Here is a 27505-nt window from a genome sequence, read left to right as displayed (position 1 = left end):
TTATGTTATATATACTACAGATAGCCTAGTTGCTTTGCGCCATGAAATATCAAACCAGCTTTTATATTATTCCAGTTTCATCAGCTTTTATTCTGTCCTTCAAGCAAAGAAATGTTTCTTGTATATCACGTGCGAAACCCATTTCGAACACAAACATGACATTGTGGAGGATAGAAATAACCGGGGACGTTTAAATACATAAGGGACGGCCGTAGGGAACACGGTAATTTGTAAAGTGAAGAGCTAAACAAATTTACCACACAAAGGTCATTCAGGGTAAAACCTAATTTTTGAAGCACCTAAAAGTGAATTCACATAAAAAACAATTGTGTATTTTTCTCACTTTTTGTGTTAAAAATATAATTGCACTTTGGGTTTCTTCGATTTTCGTCAAGTACATTGGTTTAGGAACTCCCCCCCCCCCATGCAGTTGCATTCCCTTTCTTCCTTTCTTTTTTTTAATGAGATGTAATATCAGTTGGACTTTGTCATTATTCAAATATGCAAGAGAAATTCAGTTACGATAGAGCCTCCGTTTACTTCACGGCAAGCAAGTTGTAAGTTTCTGTGAAAGTACAGAATCTTTCCATTTATGTTAAAAGCATTGTTTGTAATCGCTAACATAACAGTGACCGAAAACCTGCGTTAATATGTTAATTTAAAATAATAATGATAAACAAACAGCTTTAATTAACACCATGCTGGGTCGGACGTAGCCCGATGACTAGCTTCCAGTCTGTGAATACGAGGGCCCATTGCTTCTGTCTCTTTGTCACATTAATTACACTCCAGTTTGAGGTTGTGATAAACTGTTAAGTTCCACTATTTGATTAGAGTCGGCGGTGGGTGTTATTGACTAGCTGCCTTCTTTCTACTCTCTCTTCCAAGTTAGGGTCTGTTACTTCGGTAATTCTCGGCAAACAAGCAATTCCAGGTTTTGTTTGTTTTATTTCTTCCCTAATGACATCCTTGTTTCGTAAACAGAATCAAAATAGTGTTGTTAATTCAAATGAAAAACCTGGTACTCTCAACAACAGAACACTTTAGAATGCACCATTTTGTCTGCGTCAGTTTCATCCTGTAAGTTTCGGCGGCATTATATCTTATAGACAAGTGCGTTTCCATGTACAGGAATTTTCTTTAGTATTCTGTAGTCGTATTTGTTACCGTGATGAATCCAGCTGGCACTTAACAAGCAGCGCCACTCGGGATGTGATGGCACAGCGGAATAATACTAGTTGAATTTCACTGAATTTTTTTTTCCTTTGCTGGTATAGAATAATACTGTTTTGATCGTCTTGACAGTAGTCATCATGGCATTAAGTGTTTTTGTTTTTTAGGTTTTGCTACTTAATTATTTAATTTTTAGTAGTTATTTGTAGAAATTCAACCTTATTGTAAATAATTTTTTTTACTTGCTCATTTTCTATACTCTATTTAATGTTACTTTATGAAACTTTTGTCAAATAAAAAAATATATAATAAAATCAAAAGTTGTTGCATTAAGTATACTGACGAAAATTTTCATTTTCTAAAATCAAAAGCAAGCACTGTTAACCCTACAATCTGTACGATGAGCAGGAACCATATCTGAGGTCGCTTATGTTCAGCCTGTGACATGATAAAGTATATCTATCATCTTACTTCCAGGTGACTCGAGGTCGTAGTGCACCCCCTCTTGAGACACCGGAAGAGGGTGGCGAACGTACCAAGTACTAAGGTATCGTACTTTTGTTGCTTTTTTTTTCAGCGTTGTTTCAGCCTACCATCTTGCCTGGTTTCTCTATTCTGTTCATTCTTGCACTGGCTACGGTGGCGCCATCTAACCTTTTATTCTAGGATCCTTACACGTTTGCATGCTATGCACATGCACTCAATCTCTCTGCTCTTTCTTATGGTCAGTACGCTGTTCTTGCTATCTTATCTCTAATAAGCCTGATTACAGTCGCAGGTCTTGTTTGATTAAACTAGAGGGCATGAACAGACCTGAATTATGTAACTTGCATGAATGAACCGTTTCTCGTAGTCTATAACATTACCCTACGTCATGTATATTAATACTTCCAATAAAACGTGATACTAAAGATGGTTACGTGTATTTAAAGTGAATAAGCTATTCAATGTTAAAAAATTATCTTTTATTTCAGAATAATGTTTTCATTGACTAAAGCAAACCAGAAATTAAACTACTTCGTTCATTTTTACGTGAATCCCACTCTTGTTTGTACAGATAAATACTTTGCAACTATAAAAATACCTCTCACTCGTTAAGGTTCGTGTATTTCATTGATATTTCGCTAATCACTAACAGAACCTCTAGTTTTGATGACGTTGTTTTAGGGTTTTACTTTTCGCCATCTACGTCATTAATAAACATCAACCAATCAGTATGTAGTTGCTGAAACTACTTGTGTGTGAGATTATTTGAAGTATAGGTAATACAATGATGGACTTAACCGTTTCTGAAAATTTATGAAAGATAGTGTTTTAGCGGTAAAAGAGAGTATAGCATGTTTATTGGTTTTGTTTTTGTCTACCCATATACGGGGTGTTCAAGAAGTCTGGACCTATAGGAAAAAATAGATCTTAAACAAACGTACATCTTATGTCAGTTGTACAGATTTCAGGATAGAAAATACCCTGATGGAACAGTATACAAAGAACTGGTAAGTGTGTGGTTGTTAAGATGGTACAGTATACAAAGAACTGGTAAGTGTGTGGTTGTTAAGATGGTACAGTATACAAAGAACTGGTAAGTGTGTGGTTGTTAAGATGGTACAGTATACAAAGAACTGGTAAGTGTGTGGTTGTTAATATGTAATTTGAATAAGTAATAAACTATTTATTTGTTCCTATGGGTCGATACATTCTGTATATACTTTACGTACAAACAGTACTATATCAACTGTAAGTGGGCGATATAAATTAACATCACACAAGACTAATAAAAATAAACAAATAGTTTGTGCTTTGACAAAAGAAAAAATTAAACTTGTTCCAATTTTAAATATAAAAGGTGTATTTTTTTTAATAGCACCTAAACAGTGTCGTAGACACCCCTTCTCTTTAGTTCTTCAAGAACGCTGGTGCCACTAACGTACTATGGTTTTAGCTGCTAATCGCATAGGGGTGCTATAACTTAATGAGCTCTGCACCCACTTCTCTCTGCCACTGGTGATATAGTAACCCCTTAATAATAAAATCTTTTAACTTTTTTTTACAGTTTTAAATTTAGTATCTACAATTAAATATTTTTGTAAACACTTATTAATACGCACGCACACAAGATACTTAATTACTTACAGAATTTAAATTAAAATGTGATCCTTTAACACCATCTATGGATACTCAGTAGTGTTGTTGGAATAAAATCTTATCTGATGATTTAGCTTTAAACGTTATCTGCTTCAATTCGCCAACCTATACAAGAGAGGCTACTTTTTATATGACAATGTACTTCCTGTATTAAGTTAGATATAATGTGCTTATGGGTCTATTACTTTTATAATTTGAGAAACATTAATGTTGGTTGTTTAAATTCTGATTAATATTAATTAATTATCCTGTTTTTGTGTAGTTCATTTGATTCTTTTAACAATCGTTTTACTGGAGTTTTAAACAGTGCAAGATAAAGAATTGGTTAATTTTTTATACATGTGTGCATTCTTGAAATAAGTAAAATATATTTTTATCTGCCATTTTATTTTTCAAAGAGGGAAAATTATAATTTTAAATTAACATCTATTGAAAACAAGCTCTAATCTTGCCTTTGTTTATAATTAAAAACAAAAACTCTGTGCTCTGTCTGTAATAAATTAATACAAGTAAAACTTGAAATTAAATTTGATAAATGTAATAAATAATTAATATTAATTATAATTAATGAGTTCATAAACATTTTAAAACTACAAAAAATGTAAATGTTCTTCATGATTTATTTACTCGTTCTTTACGCCAGTCCTAAATTGCATGAAAAATGAATTAAATTCAGGTTTATTGTTCTCCTGAAAAACCCAAAAGTATTTTGAAATCAAATCTTGAGATCCTAACGAACAAAAGGTTTAGAACATTATAATGATGAATGACCATATAAAGTTTGTTGTATTGGTGATGATAATAATAAGGGGGTTTTGTAGTACATTTGTAATTAGACTGTTTCTCTACTTGTCACTATTTTTAGTGTTCTATTTAACAAGATACGTTTGTCAAATCTCCATAGGAGCTTTCAATATTCCTTTTTAAGTTTTATTTTCAAGATTAGTTTAAAGTAGTACTCTCTCGCCACTAGAGGGCTGTGAACTTTATAGTATTTAACTTGTATATACTGTTAGTTTACTTTTGGGAGTCAGCTGTTCTTCTGCAGTAGCTGATTTGTTTTTTATTAACATTTGTACATATCTCAACTTTGTAATCTTTTATTTTCACATTTCACTATTGTGAAACCATCCCTCAGTCCTGACTTTCAACGAACAATTTCTTCGGTTTGTCCTGTTCATCATAAAGTAGATCTTACTAAATGTCCCACAAATTCTGAGCTTATTAAAAATTCTATGTAGTTCATTTCATTACTTTTATCCAGTTGAACATTATAAATATATATTTCCATAAATATTATATATTGACATCGCTTTCATAGGTGGAGTTTTTGTTTCAAGGTCAATCCTAAATCAGTTATTAATTGAAAGACATCTCGAGATCTGACGCTTTTAAATCTTTTTAGCATGGCAAGAGTCGCTGTATGTAGTTTTGGAGAAGGTAACGTGAAGCTTCAGTGAATTTTATTAAATTTTCGACCTGGTAATATTTTCTTACTTTTGATGTTTATAACCAAATTACCCAAAATATCAGGCTTTGAATAAACAACTTCTAGCTTTTCACCTCAATCCACTCAATTTTCAAAATGATTTAGCATCATTCACCAAGTAAGGGTGAAATTTGTTCATGATTATTTATTGGGGTAACCAAGAGCACTTTTAATACAGGGTAAAGGGGAGAATATACTCTCTTGTGTTAGGGGTGTAATAATAATTGTTACTATCTGTTCAATGTTTCGTTGGTTTAATAATTTAAAGAGGAGTATTCCAACGTTATTTAAATTCCACAATACACGTTATTCCCAGTGGAAAAAAAACAAAAAACATTGTTTGCTGTTTTTGTAATTGTTACATATTTAGTATTTTGTTTAATAATCTGTAATATACATGCAGTGTACATCTTTGTTTCATATACACATGGAATAAATACATTTAAAGTGACGCATCTGAATTTTGTTATCTAAGCCTAGTGGCTGCAGTTAAAGAAAACGATAAGCCTAATGATCAATCAGTCCAGCATACGTACGTTAATGCTAAATAGAATATAAATACACTGCTGGCCAAAATTTTAAGGCCAATGAACATGAAGAAAAAATATGCATTTTGCGTTGTTAGACTCAAACCCTTGTTTGAGTAGAGCTTCGAAAGATGAAAATAAAAATACTTTTTAGCATTTAATAAGGAAAATGTGAACACTATGAAATTAGCCTAAATACAAGCTGGTCAAAAGTTTAAGACCATACCAAAAAGAAGTCCTAAACAGGGTAGGAAATGCCCAACAAGAGGTCTCAGTAGTGAGTTGCACGGCCGTCATTGCGAATAACTGCAAACATTTGCTGTGGCATAGTCGACATAAACGTTTGCTGAAGACTGGCTAGAATGTTATTCCAAGTTGTGAAGATGGCTTCACGAAGATCATGCACTGTTTGGAATTGACGTCCATTTCTATAGACATCCCTTGCCATCCACCCCCAAACATTTTCAGTGGGGTTCACTTCGGGCGAACACGCTGGATGGTTCAAAAGAATCCCGTTATTCGCCATGAAAAAGTCCTTTGTCCTTCGGGCATTGTGGATTATAGCGTTGTCCTGCTGAAAGATCCAGTCATTTCCACACAAGCGAGGGCCTTCAGTCAATAAGGATGTTCTCTCCAACATGCCAATGTAGCCAGCTGCTGTTTATAAAGCCTTTCTCTCATAGATGCCGTCTTATTGTTTTGGAGCTGCATTCTGCGTCCGTAAAGGCATTAATCTGGTTTGACGATTGGCTGGTGTCTTGCCGGACAATTCGTCGAATCCTCTTGCTCAACGCCGGCAAAATTTTCTTGGGCCGACCACTTGAAATTCTTGTTCCGTATCCCTCTCATTTTAATGAGATGAAAGCGGCAAAATTATTTGTTAAATTAAATATTATAGAAGTGATGACAAAATACTCCTTTTACACCCGCACTCGCGTTAGGGTTATTTGCACCATTTAATTCATGGGAGTAAAGAAGATTGGGTGCCAAATAATTTAAACTGAATACACGGTTCCAGTTTCTTAAACATTTTAGTCGCGTAAGCGATTTGATAGATGGCGACTCGTATCTCTACAGAAAGCAGGAAACTTATTCATCCTCATCGTATTCGTAACATTTTGGAAGAGACTTGAACTTGTTGGAAAATAAATTCTACTAGACAAAACCATGTAAGTAAGATTTTACAGGTTAAGTACATAGTGTAGTGCTTTAGGTTTACTTTTTACAACTAAACTGTAATACAGAGGGGTTGATTACGTTCAATATTAATTCTATTTTGGAGCATCACCTTATCATCATAGTCCATGTCACCACGTCAGGTCATGCTTTTTCTGGTAGTTGTTTATTTTAAATATCCCTGCAATTTAATTTTCATTGCAAAAGACTCCGTCATAAGACCTGTCACGTCCAAAGAATGCCACTTTTCTACGAATATTTAATCCATATAATATGCGAAGTTTTCCAACGCCTGTTTCAAAAGTTCAATTACGCATAACCATACACTATATTCGGGAACTTGACCAGTATGTCTCTGTATGGAATAGTGTAATTTGTGAATATCCCTTTTAATTCTCCAGCTGCGTGAGGTACGTGAATGAAATCCTATTGGCTTCATTTTCAGGTGGAAATTATTTTTGGGTTATATTGGGCACCGTTAACTGTGGAACATGGATGGTTTTTGTCAGTGGACTTTGTTACAGAACGACGTATTTTGCTTATCATAATTTGGATTCGACTTGTTACAGGTCTCCTTCCGGATAGTCCTGGTGCCCGAAGTTCATCTGTATTCTTTGTTTTCCAAGAATGCTATCAAATACAAGGGATATTACCATCCAGAAATACCTCTTTATTATCTAACTGTATGAATATTTTGTATCGGTAATGGCTTCTACATACACTTTTCAAAAGCGATCAGTTTTCATGCCATCATGCTGCTTACGACACCCTAACTAAATGTAATTCTGGCACATACAATTCTGACGCGAATTTATATGGATTGTTGTAGCTGTGATGTGACTTGTTGATTTGTATATTCAAAATATTTTTAATATAGCGTACTCAACCTTATAGTTGTACGCTAGTAATAGTAATAGTTTAACTTTGGCTAACCACATTATTGTACTTGTACAAATTTCACTCATAACTGCAGTAGTAATAGTAGTGGGAACTAATTCTAAAGCGGTACGTAATAACAATACCATGTAAACGATGTGCTTTGATTTATAAATAATGCAACCTTACGTCATGTTCTAACTCGTAATTTGCTAAGTAACTACATTGGTATTGGTCTGATGTATTCATCTTAACTTCTGTTTTTCAGGGGACTAAATTGTCCAGTAATTAGTAATTGGTCAGTTAATACTAATTACTTTAGAACGATTACCCCAAAGCTCTAGAAGAGACCATAGAGAAAAAGGAATCTGTTATTCCAGGTGAGGTTACAAATGAAATCACCACCATTGTATGTATACGAAATATGCTTAATGCCAAACTTGGTGCATGAACCTTGTTTTATTACCCTCATTAGTTTTAGATCGGGGGTTCCCAACCGGTGGGTCGCGACCCCCCAAGGGGTCGCGAAGCCTTGGCAGAGGAGTCACGTAGCCTTGTTAGAAGTAGCTTGGGATAACATTAATTTTATTTCATCAATTACATTTTCATGCTTTTACATGTTTTTTGTTTCGGTGCAAAGCAAAACGTGTGCTACGTTAGTTCAATGTCATTAGGTGATATTATGGGTGTATGTATGCGTGCCTGTGAGTGAATGTGCCTGTGTGAATGTGTATGTGTCTGCAACTGTATGTATGTGTGTACTAGTGAATAGCGAGTGAGTGCACGCGCATGTACGTATGCTTGTGTGTCTGTTTAGCTGTCGACACGTGAGTCACATGTCCGTTGCTGATTGGTGGATGACGAATCGCGCGACTGGCTACGCTCCCTTCCCTCCCAATACTTACCCCATCATTACTCTACCTGCACCTCCACAAGTAGTCAGTGTAAGATCTACAGTTGCCAAAGCGTTCATTATTCAACATTTTTATTTTATTTTAACAAGGAGATAAGTAAGCAGTAGAGGTGAGTTGTTGTCCATGGCTAAACGGCGCAGATACTCAGAATGCTACCTCAACATTGGCTTCACCACTGTGCTCGCCAACGACGGCATCGAGAAACCACAGTGTGTTTTGTGCCATGCTGCCCTGGGTGCAGAGTCAATGAAACCATCAAAACTCAAGCGTCATCTAAAGACGAAACATCCAGAACACGCAAAGAAGGGTTTGGATTTCTTCAAACGGCATGAACGGTGTCTTAAAAGCCAAAGAATCGATAGAAGTGGGTCGTTTCAGCAGCAGAGTGCAGCCGTAGTGGAAGCTTCATATGAGATTGCATTCGAAATTGCTAAACAAAAAAAGCCTCACACGATTGGAGAAACACTTCTTAAACCCTGCATGATGAAAGAAGTAAATCTTATTCTTGGAGAAGCCAGTGCAAAGAAGATGCAGCAAGTATCCCTGCCAAATAATACTATACAGAGGCGCATTTCTAAAATGTCTATGAATGTGAAGGCACAGGTTTTGACTGAAATCAAGGGTTCCCCTTTGTTTTCCTTTCAGCTCGACGAGTCAACAGATGTAAGTTCATGTTCTCAGTTGCTTGTCTTCGTGAGATACATTAATTCAAGTGACATCAAAGACGAATTCTTATTCTGCAGTGCACTTGAAACCACAACAAAAGCTGATGATGTCATGGAAAAAAGTTTCAACTTTTTTCAAGACGAAGATATTCAATGGGAAAACGTGTGTGGGGTTTGTACGGATGGGGCACCGGCTATGCTGGGATCGAAATCAGGATTCCAGTCGAGAGTGAAGAAGCTAGCACCTCAAGCAAAGGGCATACACTGCATGATTCACCGATATGCTCTCGCCAGTAAGACTCTCCCTGCCTCTCTGCAGGAAGTGCTTGAATCTGTAATCAAAATTGTAAATTATGTGAAGACTCAAGTACTCAACACTCGCCTATTCAAAGAACTATGCAAAGACATGAATGCTGACCACGAAGTCCTTCTCTTCTACACAGCAGTACGTTGGTTGTCGAAAGGAAACGTTATTAATCGTGTCTTTGAAATGAAAGATGAAATAAAGCTATTCCTGGAGACTCAAGAAAGGAAAGATCTTGTAGCTCACTTCGAAGATGAAGCATGGAATAAATGGGTTGCGTAACTAGCCGACATTTTTGACCAGCTGAACAAGCTCAGTTTGAACAGGATGCCCTGGTAAGGAACCCATTTTGTACTGTACTTGATGTATCCAGCATCCCAGATGATATCCAAGATGAATTTCTGGATCTAAGGAACGACTCTTCAGCTCGTGATCTCTTCAAGGTGAAATCCGTGACTCAGTTCTGGTGCGCTATGCATCAGTCATACTCCAAAGTCAGCATGATAGCTTTACGTGTTCTTGTTCCATTTGCTTCTATCTACTTGTGTGAGGCAGGATTTTCCACTCTTGTCAATATAAAAACAAAGAATAGGAACAGATTGGATGTTGGAGATGGCATGAGACTGGCTCTAACAAACGCTCGGCCACGAATTTCAAAGCTTGCTGCTGAAATACAACATCAAGCATCTCACTAGCAGGGTTGGATAGCTGTTTAAATCTATGTTAATATTATTTTAAGAAATATGTTCTTTTTGTGAATTCAGGTTGGACCAATGCGATTTAATTTGCTAATAAATAATTACAGAAATTTTAATTTTTTTTTTAGATGTTTCTTTCCCTCTCCTTCACAGAAAATAAAAGAAATTAAGCTGCTGAGAGTAAGCCCTAAGTAGGGGGTCACATGGGTTTCAAACTTTTAGGTAAGGGGTAGAGAGTGCCAAAAGGTTGGGAACCCCTGTTTTAGATAATCTATAAAAACTTCTGCTGTTCGTGATTTATAGAGCTGGCTCTATCGCAGAAGAACAGATATATTACTTAAAGTAGAATAACCACAAGTACCTTTCACAGGACCCCCGAAAGTGTTCTGCTTCAAGACTAAAATAAAACCAAAGATTAGTGTCTATTGGCTGAGCGATAGACAACACCTTTCTGTATAGTGGTGCGAATAGTTAAAGCAGGTAACCATTACAGATGACCCTCGACCCCCTTTTAAGAAAATAACGTTTAGAATTTTTGTTTTCATGGCCACATGGTTGAGGCACTGTATTCGTAATTTGAGGGTCGCGGGTTCGAATCCACGTTGCATCAAACATGCTCGCTTTTTCAGCTGTGATGGTGTTATAATGCGTCTGTAAATCCCACTATTCGTTAGTAAGAGTAGCCCAGGAGTTCGCGGTGAGTGGTGATGACGAGCTATCCTTCTCTTTGGTCTTACAGTTTTAAATTAGGGATGGCTAGCGCAGATAGTTCTCGTGTAACCTTGCGCAAAATTCGAAAACAATTTTTTAAATATTTGTTTTTTTTTATCATAACACCATTTTGAAGATAAATATTAATACTCCAGTTACCCCATTATCACATAACAGAAACATGCTTTAACTTTTTCCTTATACACTCTTGGCTTCTACACTTCTTGGACTTAAGTAGCTTTTATAGTTTGTAATGGGATTTATCTAACTTAGTACATTTTATCATGCTATTGAAATTTGTTTTAAAAAATGAGCTTTATAATGTGTTTTTAGTTTATGATTAATGTTAAATAGTAATTTGTTAATTTCCTTGAATTCCAAACTATCAAACTTGATAAGGTCGGTTCACCAGATCAAGTGATGTATTTTTTATTAACTTGAATATCTACACGTTTCTACCTGTACTTGTATGTTAGTTTTGTTTTTATATTGAATCGTATTGTTACTTTTAAGTTCAAAAATGAGTATTTGTTAATCTCTTAATGGATACGCAGAAATGATTTTGTCTCAAAAGAGGACATTTCTTTTTATGTAAGACTGACTTTTATTGTATCATTAAATTAACTGCTTTTAAAGTTATCAAAAATCGTGTGGTATTCCCGGTATTAGTAAGTTGTAATTTCTTTCAAAGTTATCAAAAACCTTGTCTTACTTTTCTACTCTCTTTTTTGTTTGTTTCAAGAATCCTTATTTTCCAATATGTTTGGTCACACGTTTTTTCTTCTACTTTTTAACTACATGTTTGATTTAACTTCATATGAAATTCATTTGTCAAACACACATGGTTGTGTGAGTACATAGCAAAGTTTCAGAATCTCGTGGTTTCACAGGTTAATACTTCATGCCACTAGACACTTTTTTTTTTTTAAATGCAAGATGAGTAAATCGTGTTGTATGCTTTCTTTTAAGTAACTCCAGAGTGAATCTAATCTTCATCTCGGTTAAAGCGTAACTAAGGGATGATCAAATTTTGAGTTTTCAAGTTGAGGCATATCAACTCGCATGTGTTAAATTGCACTTCTTGTAATGACTGCTATTTGTTTGATTTACATCTGACCTCGTATATGTAATATTAAATAATAATAATAGCCAAATATCTGTCACTCTTTTCATCTCTTAAGTGGTTAAACGTAAAGGAGAAATGTATATTCTGTTACATCATTTAAAAAAAAAATTTCATAATTTACACAATTTTATGTCGTAATCGGTGTTAGTCCATCAGCCTCAGTATGCGCTGAACGGTTACTCTGAGATAAAAGAAAAATCTTAAAAGCAAAAAAGTTTTTCTCTTTGAAGGAATTTCACGAAAAAATGGCACTTTACCCGTTGACTTATTAAAATTGCAACTGTCAAAAAGCGCTCACTTCGGTGGTAGTCTTTTCTTGCGCTCAGTAAATGGCAAGGAATGGTGACATTCATCGGAGAAATCCTCGCATCTACTTAGCGAAGCTAAACGCTGTAATGTGCTGGATGCATCCACTACATCGAAAATCAAATTTGCGCCAACAGTACGTGAAAATAAATGAAATTCAATTTTTCTTATCGAAATAACGTATGGAAAGATAAAATACTGCATTTGAACAACCCACTAGATAATCATATTTTGTATATACTCAGATGCGATGCATTAGTTTGACTATACATTTTAAATTTATTCGTGACACTTTAGGAAAAAATACCAATAAATTTTTTTAAACGGCATCTGCTAGTTTAACAATTCTCTTGAAGAAACCAATCAAAAAAATAAGTTTGAAAATTTCGCGCTTCTATTAAAAGCCGTATGTGAACTATAAGTATTTAATACATACACTGAAAGTGATTATTTTCTGTCTAAATATAAATACTATAAGGATTAGATAAATAATAGTCGATAAAATGGCGAAGTAATAGCTATTTTAGTATTTTGAATTTATTTCGCTCATCACCAGTGTATAGTAAGTTTGATCCCCCAAATTATTTTAAAGTTAAGTATTTTATTATAATTTATGCTTATGTAACTACATATACAGGCTCGATCATTTTTACCTACCCTTTGACCACCATGAAACTATATACACTATGATTTATAATTTGTTAAACATTATGTGAGACTGATGCTACAATAATTATCCCTTAATAAACGCAGATGAACATTGACCTTTCTTTGCTTCAACTTTGAATACCAATTAGAGAACCTTGATTTATTTTATATCCCATCAGTAATAAATACATAAAACCACCATCTGATGTAGATAGTTGTTTTAATTAGTTATTTGATATGTTATTTTCTGTGCTGTTTGTTACATGATTGGTTATAACTGAAATACTGTTTCTTTGAAATATTTATTTGTGTCGTAACCTAGAACGTTTTTTTCATTCCAGGTACCTGGGTAAAATGGGACCTAGAGAAAGACTAAGGCGAGAAGCGTGAAAAATGGTTTTACAACTGTCCTAAAAAATATCTAAAATTATATTAAAAACAAATTATGGGCAAGCTGATTCTAGTAATTTGATAACAAATTATGGGCAAGCTGATTCTAGTAATTTGATACGTATTTATGTGGTGTGATGTGAATAAAACATTATCATGTGTAGGAGGCTTATTTCTTTAAGTGATTGAAGTTGACATTGATTACAGGTTAAAGAAGGAAAAGCTCAAAAGGGCTTATTGATTCTTAATAGAAAATAGTGTTAGAAAATGAAGTGTTGCTATACCTTAAAAGATTCGTATATATCTTTTTTGTTTAACGTAAGCGATTTAAATGTATGAACTGAAGTATATGATTTTAAGTTCTTTAAATAAAAGAAGTGTAAATTCTAATGTAATTATTATCTTAAAACTGATACAAGAAACATCAAGTACTACTCTACTTATATTGAGGTTTACAGAAACATCAATTTACGGTCCTATCAGATATGTTGTGATAGGAGTGGTACAACGTAATCTATATTCAAGATCTATTAATTTACAGTATCATTACATTATCGTAGTGTTAGAGTTGCGAGCATAGTATTAAACCAGTAGAATGATGTAGAAACATAGGAACCGTTAACTTATAACGACTGCTATTTACGGTTTTGTATTGGCAACACCATTATCAGCGTTTTCACTGGTAAAATACAGCTAAATGAAACGGGAAATATTTATTCAACTGTTACTCGCTCTTAGATTATTGGTTATTTTTTAGGCATGGTAAAGTCTATTAAAGTAATGATAAAATGTTTCTCGTTTATCAGTAGCATCATGACCAAATACATCTCGCAACTGTAAAAAAAAAATCGTTTTAAAACTGGAATATTTCTTATGAAAGTTGGTAAAGAAAATGTATACACAGCTTTTTATACCAAGGCTAGTGTTTCATAAACATGAAGAAACCGTTTCTAGTCCTAATTTCGTCAAAAGTTAGTATTAAGTAAACATTAACTCATTATAATAACATCATATATGTGATTTTATTTGTATGAAAATAAATCCCTGGAAATAAACCAAATTTTGACAAATATACTATGTCGTTCATAGTGTTTCAAATCGCATTTCCGTATGCAACACTGCTTTTTACAGTACCGCCAGGTAGTATGTTCACCGGTGTCACGGCTGACCTTTAACTTTGTAGTAACAATATTAACTATTTGCGATAAAGCCTGAAAAATAATTCTTTGTTTCCTATTACGTGTTAAAAAAAAAAGGTTTAGTGGAAAGACATTTCGTTTTTTACGCTTTAAGCCTTTAAAAACTGAAGGCAGGTGGAGTTTTGGACTGATTGGATTTTGTCACTCCATCCTCTGCTCTACTTGTACTTTCAACTTCTGGTGAATATTTTGGTTTAGGGCTATAGTAAAATTCGGTTAATTTGACACCTAATGTCTCTACTAATTGGTCTATCCCAGTGTACCTTGAAACTTCGCCCAGAACAACATATGTTGATGTCTACTTATAATAAATCGAAAATTGTTTAGGATGGTACGATTCGAACCCATCTTTAACTGGTCTAGAAAAATTGAATTTCTTTCTTAGAGAAATGTGAACATTTGTTAACGACGACAGCCCATATTCTAGCCGCCATGATGGAATGTTGGATATTGTCTGAATAGAAGCTCAGCCACAATTGGCTGAGAGTAATGACTCACCACACCAACTAACGAACCAAAGACGCGGTTTCTTCAACTTTCACAATGTAGTAGCAGATTGGCGTGATGAGTTGACGAAAATAAAAATTAAGGGAAGGATAATCTTAATATGGGCTGGTCGCAAGATGATTTGAAGGAGGAAGGAGAGAGAAGTGTTGTGTGTGTGAGGCATTTTTACGTAGGAGCACCCCGAAACAAAATACTTTTTTAGGCCTAATCACAAATGTCAAACGCCATAACAACGACAATGATTATTGTCTATGATCATCGTGTAAACCGGTGTTATTGTTGAAAGAACACTAAAGCAGTAATACTGGTTGTCTTGTTTGTGATTATTGTGCAAGGAAGTGCTTTGGTAGACAAACAGTATTATGGCAAAGAAACTGATTGTTTGCGATCAACGTATTACACATGAATATGTGTAAATTCGGTATATTAACTGTAGTAATATGTGCCTGCTAAACTAGGCTGCCTGATGTTGTAATAGTTTCTCGTAAACATTATTAACTATTTCAGTATTTTTTTAAAGACTGTGTTAACTGGTTTTAGTTATCTCTAATCATTATGCGAATGTTTCCCATAATTGTACCTAGACACTGTATTAACCACTGCTAGGAGTGTCTAAGTATTGTATTAAACGTTTTCAGTCTTCGAAAAAAAATGAAGCGGGCTCTTACTCATAGTTTTTTCTAAATACTTTGTTAAGTGGGTGTCCTTAAAGAACTATACGCTTTGTAAACATGTCCATTTCCAGTCAGTTTGTTGTATCAAATGGCGAAAGCATCTCTATTGTGTATTTGCACTGTCAGATCGAATGTTCTTTAGGTTGGCAGTATAGCTTGTTTTAATATTTAAAGTGTCTGAATATAATTTGCAGTTTATTTGGCTTACGATAATTTTAGGATTTATAGCATGCTCTCAAAATAAGAAAGACTTTGAGGAGAGTCTTGCTGCAGAAATCATTCTGCCCTCTGTTGTTAATTGACTGAGTTTTTGATTAATTCATCTGTTTTAGCAGTGCCTGGAGATGACGTAAGTTTTCGTTAGGTTTGACGGCTCTTTTTTTTTTTAGCATTCAGGTGTATTTTGTTTCCTCTAATTGCGAGTAAGGAGATATAATTCAGTCTCTGATCCCAGGGAAATATTTTATTTAGGGGGATATTACTTTATGTTCTTCAAGTATTGTTTAGGCCTAATGTGTAATGGAGTAACTAGCTTATACTCCCCAAGTCGAAACTTCCTAGCAAAGAACACAACGCAAAAACAAATTCCAATGTTACGAGTAAATAATAATTAAATATTTTAATTATGTTCTTTTGTTTTAAAAATTACTTTTTAATCTCTTGTAAAGGTGCAGCGAAAACTTTATTGTAGCAAAGTTTCGATTTTTTCTGTTGTCACATTTTATTAGCTTTCAACAAATTTCCAAACCAAAAACTTACCATTTTTAAAAGATCGTTTAAAGTTCTGATGAGGTGAATGCAAGTAATAATTTTACTTTAATACCATGTCTTTAGAAATACAAAAATGCTTACAAAACTGGAAATTGTTAGTCAGTGATTTCAACATAAATTTTGAGGACTGCTGTTACAGTTCTTGTTTTACTAAAATTGATGTCGAAGAAGTTTTACTAACATGTTTTAACAGTAATCGAATGAATGATTCCCAATTCCAATTTTGTACAATGTTAGATTTTTTAGCATTTCTGCTATAATTTCTTCTTGCATCAGTGATCATTATTGAGTGAAATTATTCTCAATTATTATCTTAATGTGATTCTTTTTATCGAAAGGTATTTGTTATAGTTCAATTAATTTAATCCAGTCAAAACTAAGAATGGTGGAAGTTAATGAATTGTTTTGATTGCTGTAATAATATCTGGTAAGGTTTATTTGATAAAGTTCTAGAAAAAAAATGTTAAAAAGTTTTCACTGATTGTCACCTAAACCTAACACACTTTGACGAATTGCCTTGCTGTTTGATCGTCACGTTTAAATCGTATTTCTTGATTGAATATGTTAGTTATTTCTGTATGTTTTTTGCAGAAGATGGGGGACTTTATTATTGACCAGGATTTTTGCTGTACTGAAGAACTTGAAGCAAACATTGAAATGAAGACAATTAATAAATGGGACATGGGAAGCGTCGATAGTTCTGATACCTATGCAAGCTGTAATACTCACCCATTTGATTCTCGGGCAGATCTAACTATTGAAGATTCCACTCTCGCACGAAGCAACCTATATGTAAACCCCCTTGAAGACCCCTTGCAAATAGGATTAGCCCCTGTGACACGGAAATCTTTGGAGGTTCCCGTGTCTCACCCCTCTGTTTTTTTAACCCTCAGCAGCTCTTCTGGAGATAGCTACGATGAATCCTCTGGAAGGACGGTTATTGAACAACCCCAGACTGACACGCAGAATGCCTTTAACACCCCATCGTCTCAGAAGAAACCGCGTTTTCTATTAGGACTGAAATCAAAAACTCGTCTTGATGGAATAGACTCTCAACAACGAAGCTTTGAATTTTCCACAGACTCCCTTATTATATCTGGTAACAGACCAAAGGTTGGCATTAAAACACCATTCTCCTCTCGAGGTAAAGTTATTGTTCTGTGAAATAAATGGGTGATATAAAGCATCTTTCAAATCAGTATTAAAAAATCGAACTTTTTTAATATCATGAAATACAATAAGATGTCTCGAATGAAAATAAACTAACTTCAATTTTATTGATCTCTTTGCACCTCGCACCTTTTAACAATAAAGTTGGAAGTTAGGTATATGTTTCGTCCTTGCTAGTTGTATTGAAACGCATGTTAAACTATTGAAGAAATTAATTCTACTTGGTGACTATGTGGTTGGTAAAGTTGGATTGTTAATTCGGGGGTTCATAGTCTGCGACAATTTGTTGAAAAAGAACATCTGCACTTCGAATTTTTGGTGTACTATAAAAGTGATTATCAGATCTTGCTATTCGTTCCCAGGCAAAACTAGTTCCAGAGGTGGCGGTGGATGCTGTTGATTATGTTCCAACCTAGAGCTAATCTGCAAGCTCAAAACTTGGGACAGCCAACGCAGATAGACTTTGTGTGGCTTGACACAAAGATCTGATATATTTAAAACCAAATTTAATATTGTATATTACCAGTATCTTCATAACCACATATTCCAACCACTAATTCTTTATATTTTTGTACATCCGTAACGTATTTCCAAGACGTTTGCGCTTTACTGGCTGTTATTTGATAAACATTTATAAGTGTTTATCTTTATATATATATATATATATATATATATATTCATCAGTTATCAGTCTTTAAAAGTTATTTCGGTTTAAACTCCGAAATCTGACGAAATACTGAAAAGCTAATAATAGACCTAAAAAGTATTATAAAAACAAGTTAACTGCAAATTTTTTACCATTTTATTCTTGACCCTTTGCTGTTGGAAATCAGTGATGTGTATAAAAACAGCAACAGAGGAATGTTAAAAAAACATTGCAGTAAACTATTTTTTATAACGATTAGTATTCGTTATCTCAGGTACTTACATTTAACCTTTTAATACATTATTTGTGTGTGATGATGTACTTTATTAATTACTTTATCTTTCTTCAGCAAAATCTTTGGGAAGGAACCATTTCTTTGGAGATACGGAGCCCAGCTCAGTCTCCTGGCATCTACAACCAAGTCCAGAGGTCAGTAAGAAGAAATCCATTCTGAAGAAAGGAGATAGCATCCACAAAGAAGAAATAGAGAAACTACTGGCCGATCCAACCCAGAATTTATCCAAACATAATTCTGAAGAGGTCAGTAGTGAAGAAATTTTTACTCCTACTCACGATGGTTCTATGGGCAAACTACCTCTGAAGGCAATTGGTCCAAAAACAGGAACCAGACCTCATGCTCAACCAATTACGTTTCTGGGTGTTCTTGATGACAATGAAATGCTGTTCAACAAAGGAAGTCCCTCTCCCAGTACAACAGGTCCTCGTCTCTTGAGTCCAAGACTCCAGTCAAGAAGAGCTCTAACACACGACGGTGTTCACTTTTCGGGTGCTCCCTTCAGCAGGACGCTGGTCAGGCAAGCACGTGTAAATGAACTTAATCCTAAAATAAGTGAACCCCTTAGAACAATAGAAAGTGATCCATCACCCCCCATAAACACATCTGTGCAATTTATAATAAATAAATTCGAAGAATACTGTAGTAATCCATTGTGTATATATTCTTATAATCCTATAGCACAAGCTTCGTCATCCTCTAACATTTGCATATGTGGTCACCAGGTGGCTCCCTTGCTCTCTTGTTTGACCACTTCGGATATGAACAGTGATCAGTCTAGGTTGGCAATAAACATGCCAAATGATTCCCTTGAATTGGTCAATTTGTCTCAAGAAGAAACAAAGCTGCTGAAAAGTGATGAGTTTCATAAAAATTCTCCATCTAGTGATGCTTCTGTCTTGTCGTAGCAGTTAAGGTAAGATTAGAATGCCATTTAATTTTAAGCCTTCCTTCAGATAGTAGATACTAATGAACATGATAATAATCAGCATTTAAATACATTAGAGTTATTCATCAGAATTTTAGAATAAGTTCCGTTTTAATAATATATTATCGCGGAACAAGCAAGAAAGATACGCATCTAATAGTTAGAGCCTTAGTTTAATACTTTTCCATTGCAACATGTAAAATTCCTTATTGAAATGTGAGTTTTGCCAAAAGTATAGAAACTCGAAGGGGATTATTGTCAGATAGAACCAAGTCAATGCTTAATTGTTTTAAGTTTATCTGACTTAAATGCACTTAATTTTGTCCTTCAGTGTAGTTTAACCTACAAATTTGTGAAACAATTTACCACGAGAACCCAGCATGGCCAGGTGGTTAAGGACGCTTCATTTGCTATCTGAATGTCGATGGTTTGAATCCCCATCCCATTAGATACGCTCGCCCTTTCAACCATGGGGCGTTATAATGTTCCGATCAATCCCATTATTCGTTGGTAAAAGAGTAGCTCAAGAGTTGGCGGTGGGTGTTAAGGACTAGTTGCTTTCCCTCTAATCTTTTACGCGTAAATTAGGGACGGACTGTGCAGATAGTTGTGTTGCTTTGAGCAAAATTTAAAAAACAACAACAATCGAATCTTCTTATTTACAAGGCCACCAGTGATGGAGCAACATGTCTGAGGACTTACAAAACTAGAAACCGGATTTCGATACCCGTGGTGGACAGAGCACAAATAGCTTATAATGTAGCTTTGTGCTTAAGTTCAAACAAATCTTTAATATGTCGAAAAACAAGGTAATGTGTATGTGAACATCAGCTCGAAGAGAAAGAGTAAAAAAAAACAACTAAAATTCGGTTCGTATGGTGTCTTAATATAAACCATGAAAATATTTTTCTCTTGATATTATTACATTTCACAGTATTTTCATACACAAACGTACTTTTACTTTGTTGTTAGTTTTCTATTTATTTTTTGATTTGGTGTCCATTCTGTGATAAGTCTTCAGAGGTTTTGACAACAAAAATATTACTGCATAATTTTGCCCATCATTTTAAAAGGGGTATCAGAAGGTGGTCGTCAATACACTATTCGTTGGTAAAGATTATTTACAGAGTTCACAATGGGTGGTTTTCACTCGTTGCCTAACCTCTAGTCTAGTGTATTATGTTTTAAGTTAGGGACGTACAACACATTTAGCCCTCGAGTAGTTTTGCGCGAATTTTAACAAACAAATAGACAAACAATTGCCAAAAAATAATTTCAAGACGACAAAGAAATACGTTTTACATATCACGATATAATAATTTATAAAGGTTTCACGTTTTGTGAAAACAAATTGGTTAAGTCTAACCCATTTTAGTACAATCATTACAGATAGTTCATGTCTTTTCCACTGGTATAAAGTTCCTTTTAAAATTGTTTTCTTGTGTTTAAAATTTCCCATTTAATTTGCCACAGTTTATAAAGGATTACCCTTACGTATGGTAATATTTTCATTTTGTTTTTCAGTACATTTGAGATTAGATGGAGAACCCGCCACCTGGACGGACGTTTTATAAATTCATGATCGATGAAAAGTTATCTTAAGACATAAAGTTGCTTCCCTTACATATAGTTGTAAAAAAAAAAAAAAAACAACGAAAACTTAAAAACCGCTCATAAAACCAGTAAAATTCAAAATTGAAAGACTCTGTATATCTCCCCAAGGACCCAATCAACCTCCATACCAAATTTGGTGAAGATCCACTTACATGGGACGAAATAGTGGTAACAACCGGAAAAAAAAAACGTCCATAAAAACAACAAAGTACAAAACTGAAAGTTTGTGTGTACCCCCGCATGGACCCAATGAACCTCCATTTCAGTTATGATGAAAGTTCATCAAAACCCTATGAAGTAGTTACATGAACACAGTACAATTTTTTTTTTTAATCTGTACGATCTAACAGATCCTAAGGTAATAGTAGCTTAATACCCGATGATGCCTTAACTGTCGAAAGGGCCTGGCATGGCTAAGTGATTGAGGCACTCGACTCGTAATCTGAGGGTCGCCGGTTCGAATCCCCGTTACATCAAACATGCTCGACCTTTCAGCCGGGGGGGGCGTTATATTGTTCGATCAATCCCACTACTCGTTAGTAAGAATATCTCAAGAGTTGGCGGTGGGTGTTGATGACTAGCTGCCTTCCCTCTCGTCTTACACTGCTAAATTAGAGACGGCTAGCGCAGATACCCCTGGTGTAGCTTTGCAGGAAGTTAAAAAACCCAACAAACAAACTGTCGAAACGAAGGTCATGAATAACTGACGTATTTGTGAAACATAAACTGTCCTTTTTTTTTTTTTGCTCAACTTTAACATAATTTCCTTTAATTTTATATGACAGAGTATTTCTATTCATGTTTTTGGTTTACCAAATTTATCTTCATGGTACAACAATTTATTACTGTAGGTCTAGATTTCGCTTTTCGAAAAGTTATCCCTCTGTTGGCGAATTTTAACATATTAAAAAAAAACGTTTTTGTTAGGCATCAGAAACCATAGCAACATCAAGAAACTGTTATTTGGCTGAAATCCAACTATTGACCTGGTGGGCTTGGTTATATATCTTATTTGCACATTCCCTTCATGCTTGTGGGCTTGTATGATTGGTCTGCTTAGGCTACCAAACGACAGTGTTAATCGTTTAATAGTCAATATCTAAACCAAAGTTGTCACTTGTGCTGTCGTAGATAAATGGATGGGTGGACAAACTGGTTCAAATCATCAAGATATATCCCTTTCTTTATTGTTAGAGAAGTGCTGGTGATATTTCAACAAATTAAACATTGTGTGAATAAACACAAATATTGGAAATAGTACAAAGGGGTTATGTATTGTCACGTTCAGGATTATCACTGTCCGATTTCATTGTCAATAAACTTTAGCTATAAAATTTTTGGTATCAAGGTCTCATTGTAGATCGGTGCTATTGATCTTTGGTGGGCTTGTGACATGAGCTGGTTTAGTGCTTTTTATTATTATTTATATGTAATTTAGTGGTTCGGAGAAAAAACAGACATGTTGTATTGGCTAACGTGCATCTGCGTCATGTATTGCGTCGCGTGTTACCATGTCTTGTTAATTGGAGATATGATAACAATAAACAAATTTCTGAACAATGTAGTGTTTATTTGTAATTAAGTACACACTACACATTGGGTGATCTATGCTGTGCCCACCACGGTTGTCGAAACCAAGTTTCCAACGTTGTAAGTACGCTGTGCCATTGGAGGGTTCAAAACAGTGAATGAGCTATTCACTTATTTTAAATTACATACCAGATTTCTTGTATACTGAAGGAACTGTGGATAATTTAACATTTTATAAAGACCCCCCCCCATCTCCCAACACATGAATCACGAATATTTTACAAATGCCTGTTATTAATTTGAATATCCAGCCAACTTTATCTTTTATCATATATCGTATTGCCCATAATTTATGCTTTTGAGGGCGCTGCAAACTGTAAAGGGGGAGGCGCTAATAAGTATTTGTTTTTCTTCCTTTTTCAAATAAGTTACTGTATTAAAAGTGTTTATATTGGATTATTATTGCTGTGACACAAGGTAAGCTTTATAGAAAAAATACTAAGGGGCGTTATTTAGGGGTAATACGATAGATTAAACGCCCAGCCCCTTTTATTGCAATATCGTGAAGTGCAAGTGCTGATGACATCTAAAAATGAACACAGTTGGAGGATTCGATTAATTTCAGAATTTTCTATTCTGTGATAATAATAATATTAATAACAAACAAAAAATGTTATCGGTCAGAGAAAAAGTATTGAATCATACAGATAAAAGTAAGGGAGAGTGGCCTCCAGCAGTCTACTATATATAGAGTGTGAATCTTCCCTCAACCCAGCAGTCTACTGTGTGTAGAGTGTGAATCTTCCCTCAACCCAGCAGTCTACTGTGTGTAGAGTGTGAATCTTCCCTCAACCCAGCAGTCTACTGTGTGTAGAGTGTGAATCTTCCCTCAACCCAGCAGTCTACTGTGTGTAGTGTGAATCTTCCCTCGAGCAAGCAGTCTACTATATATAGTGTGAATCTTCCCTCGACCCAGCAGTCTACTATATATAGTGTGAATCTTCCCTCGACCCAGCAGTCTACTATATATAGTGTGAATCTTCCCTCGACCCAGCAGTCTACTATATATAGTGTGAATCTTCCCTCGACCCAGCAGTCTACTATATATATAGTGTGAATCTTCCCTCGACCCAGCAGTCTACTATATATAGTGTGAATCTTTCCTCGACCCAGCAGTCTACTATATATAGAGTGTGAATCTTCCCTCGACCCAGCAGTCTACTATATATAGAGTGTGAATCTTCCCTCGACCCAGCAGTCTACTATATATAGAGTGTGAATCTTCCCTCGACCCAGCAGTCTACTATATATAGAGTGTGAATCTTCCCTCAACCCAGCAGTCTACTGTGTGTAGAGTGTGAATCTTCCCTCAACCCAGCAATATAATTCACAAAAATGTAGGTCTACAAAAGCAACATAAGAGCTGTACAGTCTTATTCTATAGTGTACAGTTGAATATAAAACCAGTTATCGAAAGTTGTCTGCATATGACAACTGAAAGTGTATATGAACTTTCACTGAACAAAGCACATGTTTACTGTAAATATCCAGCATTTCAGAAGTAGTGCAGGCTATGCTACAAAAATTTGTTAATGGTTTGTGGTTGTTGCACTATCAAAAACAAGCACAGCATGACAGTCTGAGGTAATTCGAAGATCCATTTTCAGAAAACCTTCAAGAACGAATTATCGCGTTCTTTAGTCCGCGAAAGCATACACTATGAAATTGAGCCCAAGTTCATCTTAATTATCAATATCTATTGTAGGTGTCGTAAGAGACCACCTACCGTTAATTTTAAGCTGTATATAATTTGGATAGTTTATTAAAGTGTTAAATAGGGTATTTTTTGTATAATATTCTCACAATAAACTACCAAGTGAATATGTTGCGACATATAAAATTGTTTACAACGTGTTGACTATATGTATAGACACGCACACAATTAAGAAAAGTGTACACAATACAAAATGTACATAAAAGGACATGGCCTTGACAGAGGTTAGTATATGAGTGAGACTATCAACAAACGCATAATTCTCACATCTAACCATTAAGAGTAAATTAAGATATAGAAAGTGCTATATGAAGGATAGCAACATCAGTAAACGAGGGGGAGGCCTAGAATACCCTGATCCACTCAGATTCAGGCTTTGCGGTTGATCTTTTGCACAGAATTTTTAAACAGCTGTTCGGATGTTTTTCTTATTCCAGCTCCGTACACAAATGCACTTTGTTACAACAAAGTTATTGTCGTTATTGGCTAGTAAAGAAATTGCCCCTGAGCTCTAAGAGAGAAGTTGTTTTTGTTATTATCTCGATAAGATATCTTAAGCCTATAAATAATATTTTCACTATTCGTCGGTAAAAAAAAGTAGGCGGTGGGTTGATGAAGACTACATTCCTTCCCTCTAACCTTGTACTGCTAAATTAGGGACGGCTAGCGCAAATGGTCCTCGTGTAGCTTTGCGCGAAACTCAAGCCAAAAATTAGTTTTCAAATTCCGTGCAATAGTGTTCAAATTAGCATACTTGAACAAATTATTCTAACAACTTACTTCAGTTCAACCGAATTATTAGACAACAAACCAAAAACGAAGATCCGTTAGGTGATCGTGAAGTATTAAACATGTTTTTTTGCAAACAGTCAACTTAACGGGTATTAATAAAGATTTGGCCAGCTGCACAAACTTGTTTTGACGACGACAGCAAAGGACTTTTCAACTGCACAGAAGCGGTCAAGTTTCGTTAAGTTTTTTTTATTTCCTTTTCCCAAATTTGGAATCTTACCACAACTGGCTCAACATTTCACAGTAAATTGTGACAGGAAAAAAATAAACCCAAATTGAAAGCTGCTCTTGAACATTGAAAGATCTCGTACCTTAGACACAAGTGCCCGTTTGCAGCTTACTTTACTGTGATTGGTCAAGTGGACTAAGTGTTATACATCGATAGAAAACCTCAAGTCCAGTGTTCTGGTCGAGTGTTTAATGCATGAACCTAGATAAAGATTTTACATCCATGTTGATATAAGTAACTAATAACAGTTCCACGGAACTTTGGTTTCTTTGCACAAAAATCGATTCTTTAAGTAATTAAAATATTGGAGTGTGTATCCACCGAAATCTTTAAGGTGAGCGTCTACATGAATATTATAGAATGGAAGAAATGTGTATCAGCGTGTATATGAATATTATAGAATGCAAGTAATATGTATACAAACTATCAGTGAAATTAAACATGGCTATTAAGGTTCTGTGACAGTGTATTTAACAATTAACACTTCAGTCCCTTGTAATTGTAATGTAGAAACTATATTTAGCTACAAAGTGGGTGTAATTGAGATTGTAACGTACACAATTGGTATATTTATTTGTTTTTTGAATTTCGAATAGTGGGATTGACCGTAACTTTATAACGCCCCCGCGCGCGACTGAAAGGACGAGCATGTTTGGTGCAACGGGGATTCGAACCCGCGAACCTCAGATTATGAGTCGAGTGCTTTAACCACTTGGCCATGCCGAGCCTTTAGAAATAGGCTGAACATCGTCGCACGCACACACACACAACAATCAGTTTTTGTGAGAACTTTTTTGAACTATTATGACAACATGAAATGAAATTGGCGACATAATTTACTTATTTTAAATAAGCTATTCTTTGATAATTAATAATCTTCTAATACAGGCACGACGCAGTAAACAGTACAGTGTATTTGCTAGGAAGATCACATTAACCAAAGGACGAAACCCACCTACGAGTCCACGATGTCAGGGGGTTCATAGTGGTTCTATATTTGAAATGAAGTTGTTAAACGCCAGTTTTCTTTAACATAGCTTTATTTCGCATATTTTAACCCACGGTTCCTTTTTCATCGTGATTTGATTTGGTTTGTTTTGAATTTCGTGCAAAGCTACTCGAGGGCTGTCTGCACTAGCCCTCCCTAATTTAGCAGTGTAAGACTAGAGGGAAGGCAGCTAGTCATCGCCACCCACCGCCAACTCTTGGACTACTTTTTACCAACGAATAGTAGGATTGACCGTCACATTATAACGCCCCCCACGACTGAAAGGGGTAATCGTGATTTGGAATATTTTAGAACATTACTCGTGATTGGTCGACAAGATACTGCTGCTAGGAAACGATGTACATGTAGTTTCAGAGATAAAATAAGAATGAAACTTGAATCTTCACAGAAACATTAGTGGTTTATAAGCTGTTCGTTAACATGCCTCATAAGGGCATTGTTTGGTACACGTAAATAATGCATTAAGTTGGAGCACATTTTTCGAGTGTTTTTGGTAGCAGATATTAAATGCGTGTGTGTAAGGAATACTCTCAAATTTGTTAAGTTTAGTGTTTAGTAATCGTTTAAAATTATGCAAACTAAAGCGTTCTTGTTTAACCATCGTTTTGATTTCCCATTGAACCACTGGCTGGTCATAATCTGGTGGTTAGGACACTTGACTTATAATCCTTGGGTTTGAATCCCTGTCACTGAACATGTTCACCATTTTTCAGCTATGGGAACATTATAATGTAATAGCCAATCCCAGTATTTGTTGGTAAAAGAATTGCAAAAGAGTTGTCGGTAGGTTGTTTGGACTAGCTGTCTTACCCCTTAATCTATCACTACTAAATTAGAGTTTGTTTGTTTGGAATTAAACGCAAAGCTAAACAATGGGCTATCTGTACCCTGTCCATCGGTATTGAAACCCGGTTTCTAGCTTTATAAGTTTGCAGAGGTACCGCTGTGCCACTGGCGGCACTAAATTAGGGACAGCTAGCGTAGATAGCCCTCTTGTAGTTTTTCGCGAAATTATAAATAAAAGATCTATAAATAAGCTGCTTATATATCTGTTTACCATTGTAAATAAAATATTGAGTGTTTAAACAGATAAAATTGATTCGGTATTAATGTGTTAAAACAAACTGTGGAAGCAACCAGTGGATTATTTCGTGTAGCCTTCAGCCTACACACAGTTATCTACCCCTGCTTGCAACTGTATGAATTATCAAATTTGTTTTGG

The 27505-nt window shown here is 35.2% G+C and overlaps 1 protein-coding gene and 1 long non-coding RNA gene across 2 annotated transcripts in view; both read left to right on the top strand.

Moving 5' to 3' along the window:
* Positions 1 to 27505, top strand: part of LOC143237949 (potassium voltage-gated channel protein Shab-like) — a 112188-nt gene that overhangs the window by 69433 nt on the left and 15250 nt on the right. The window contains exons 5-6 of the mRNA XM_076477723.1: positions 16888 to 17440; positions 18462 to 19323. Of these exons, the coding sequence (XP_076333838.1) occupies positions 16888 to 17440; positions 18462 to 19315 (1407 nt within the window). The 3' untranslated portion in view covers positions 19316 to 19323. The remainder of the gene's footprint in view (positions 1 to 16887; positions 17441 to 18461; positions 19324 to 27505) is intronic.
* On the top strand, positions 1741 to 14217 carry LOC143237950 (uncharacterized). Its single transcript, XR_013020348.1, has 2 exons — positions 1741 to 2666; positions 13097 to 14217. It is a non-coding gene; the product is annotated as an uncharacterized LOC143237950 (long non-coding RNA).

This window comes from Tachypleus tridentatus, chromosome 13 (genome assembly GCF_004210375.1).
Source record: "Tachypleus tridentatus isolate NWPU-2018 chromosome 13, ASM421037v1, whole genome shotgun sequence".
Lineage (NCBI taxonomy): Eukaryota > Metazoa > Arthropoda > Merostomata > Xiphosura > Limulidae > Tachypleus > Tachypleus tridentatus.
Note: the sequence above shows the minus strand (reverse complement) of the source record. Positions and strands in the feature narration are given on the sequence as shown.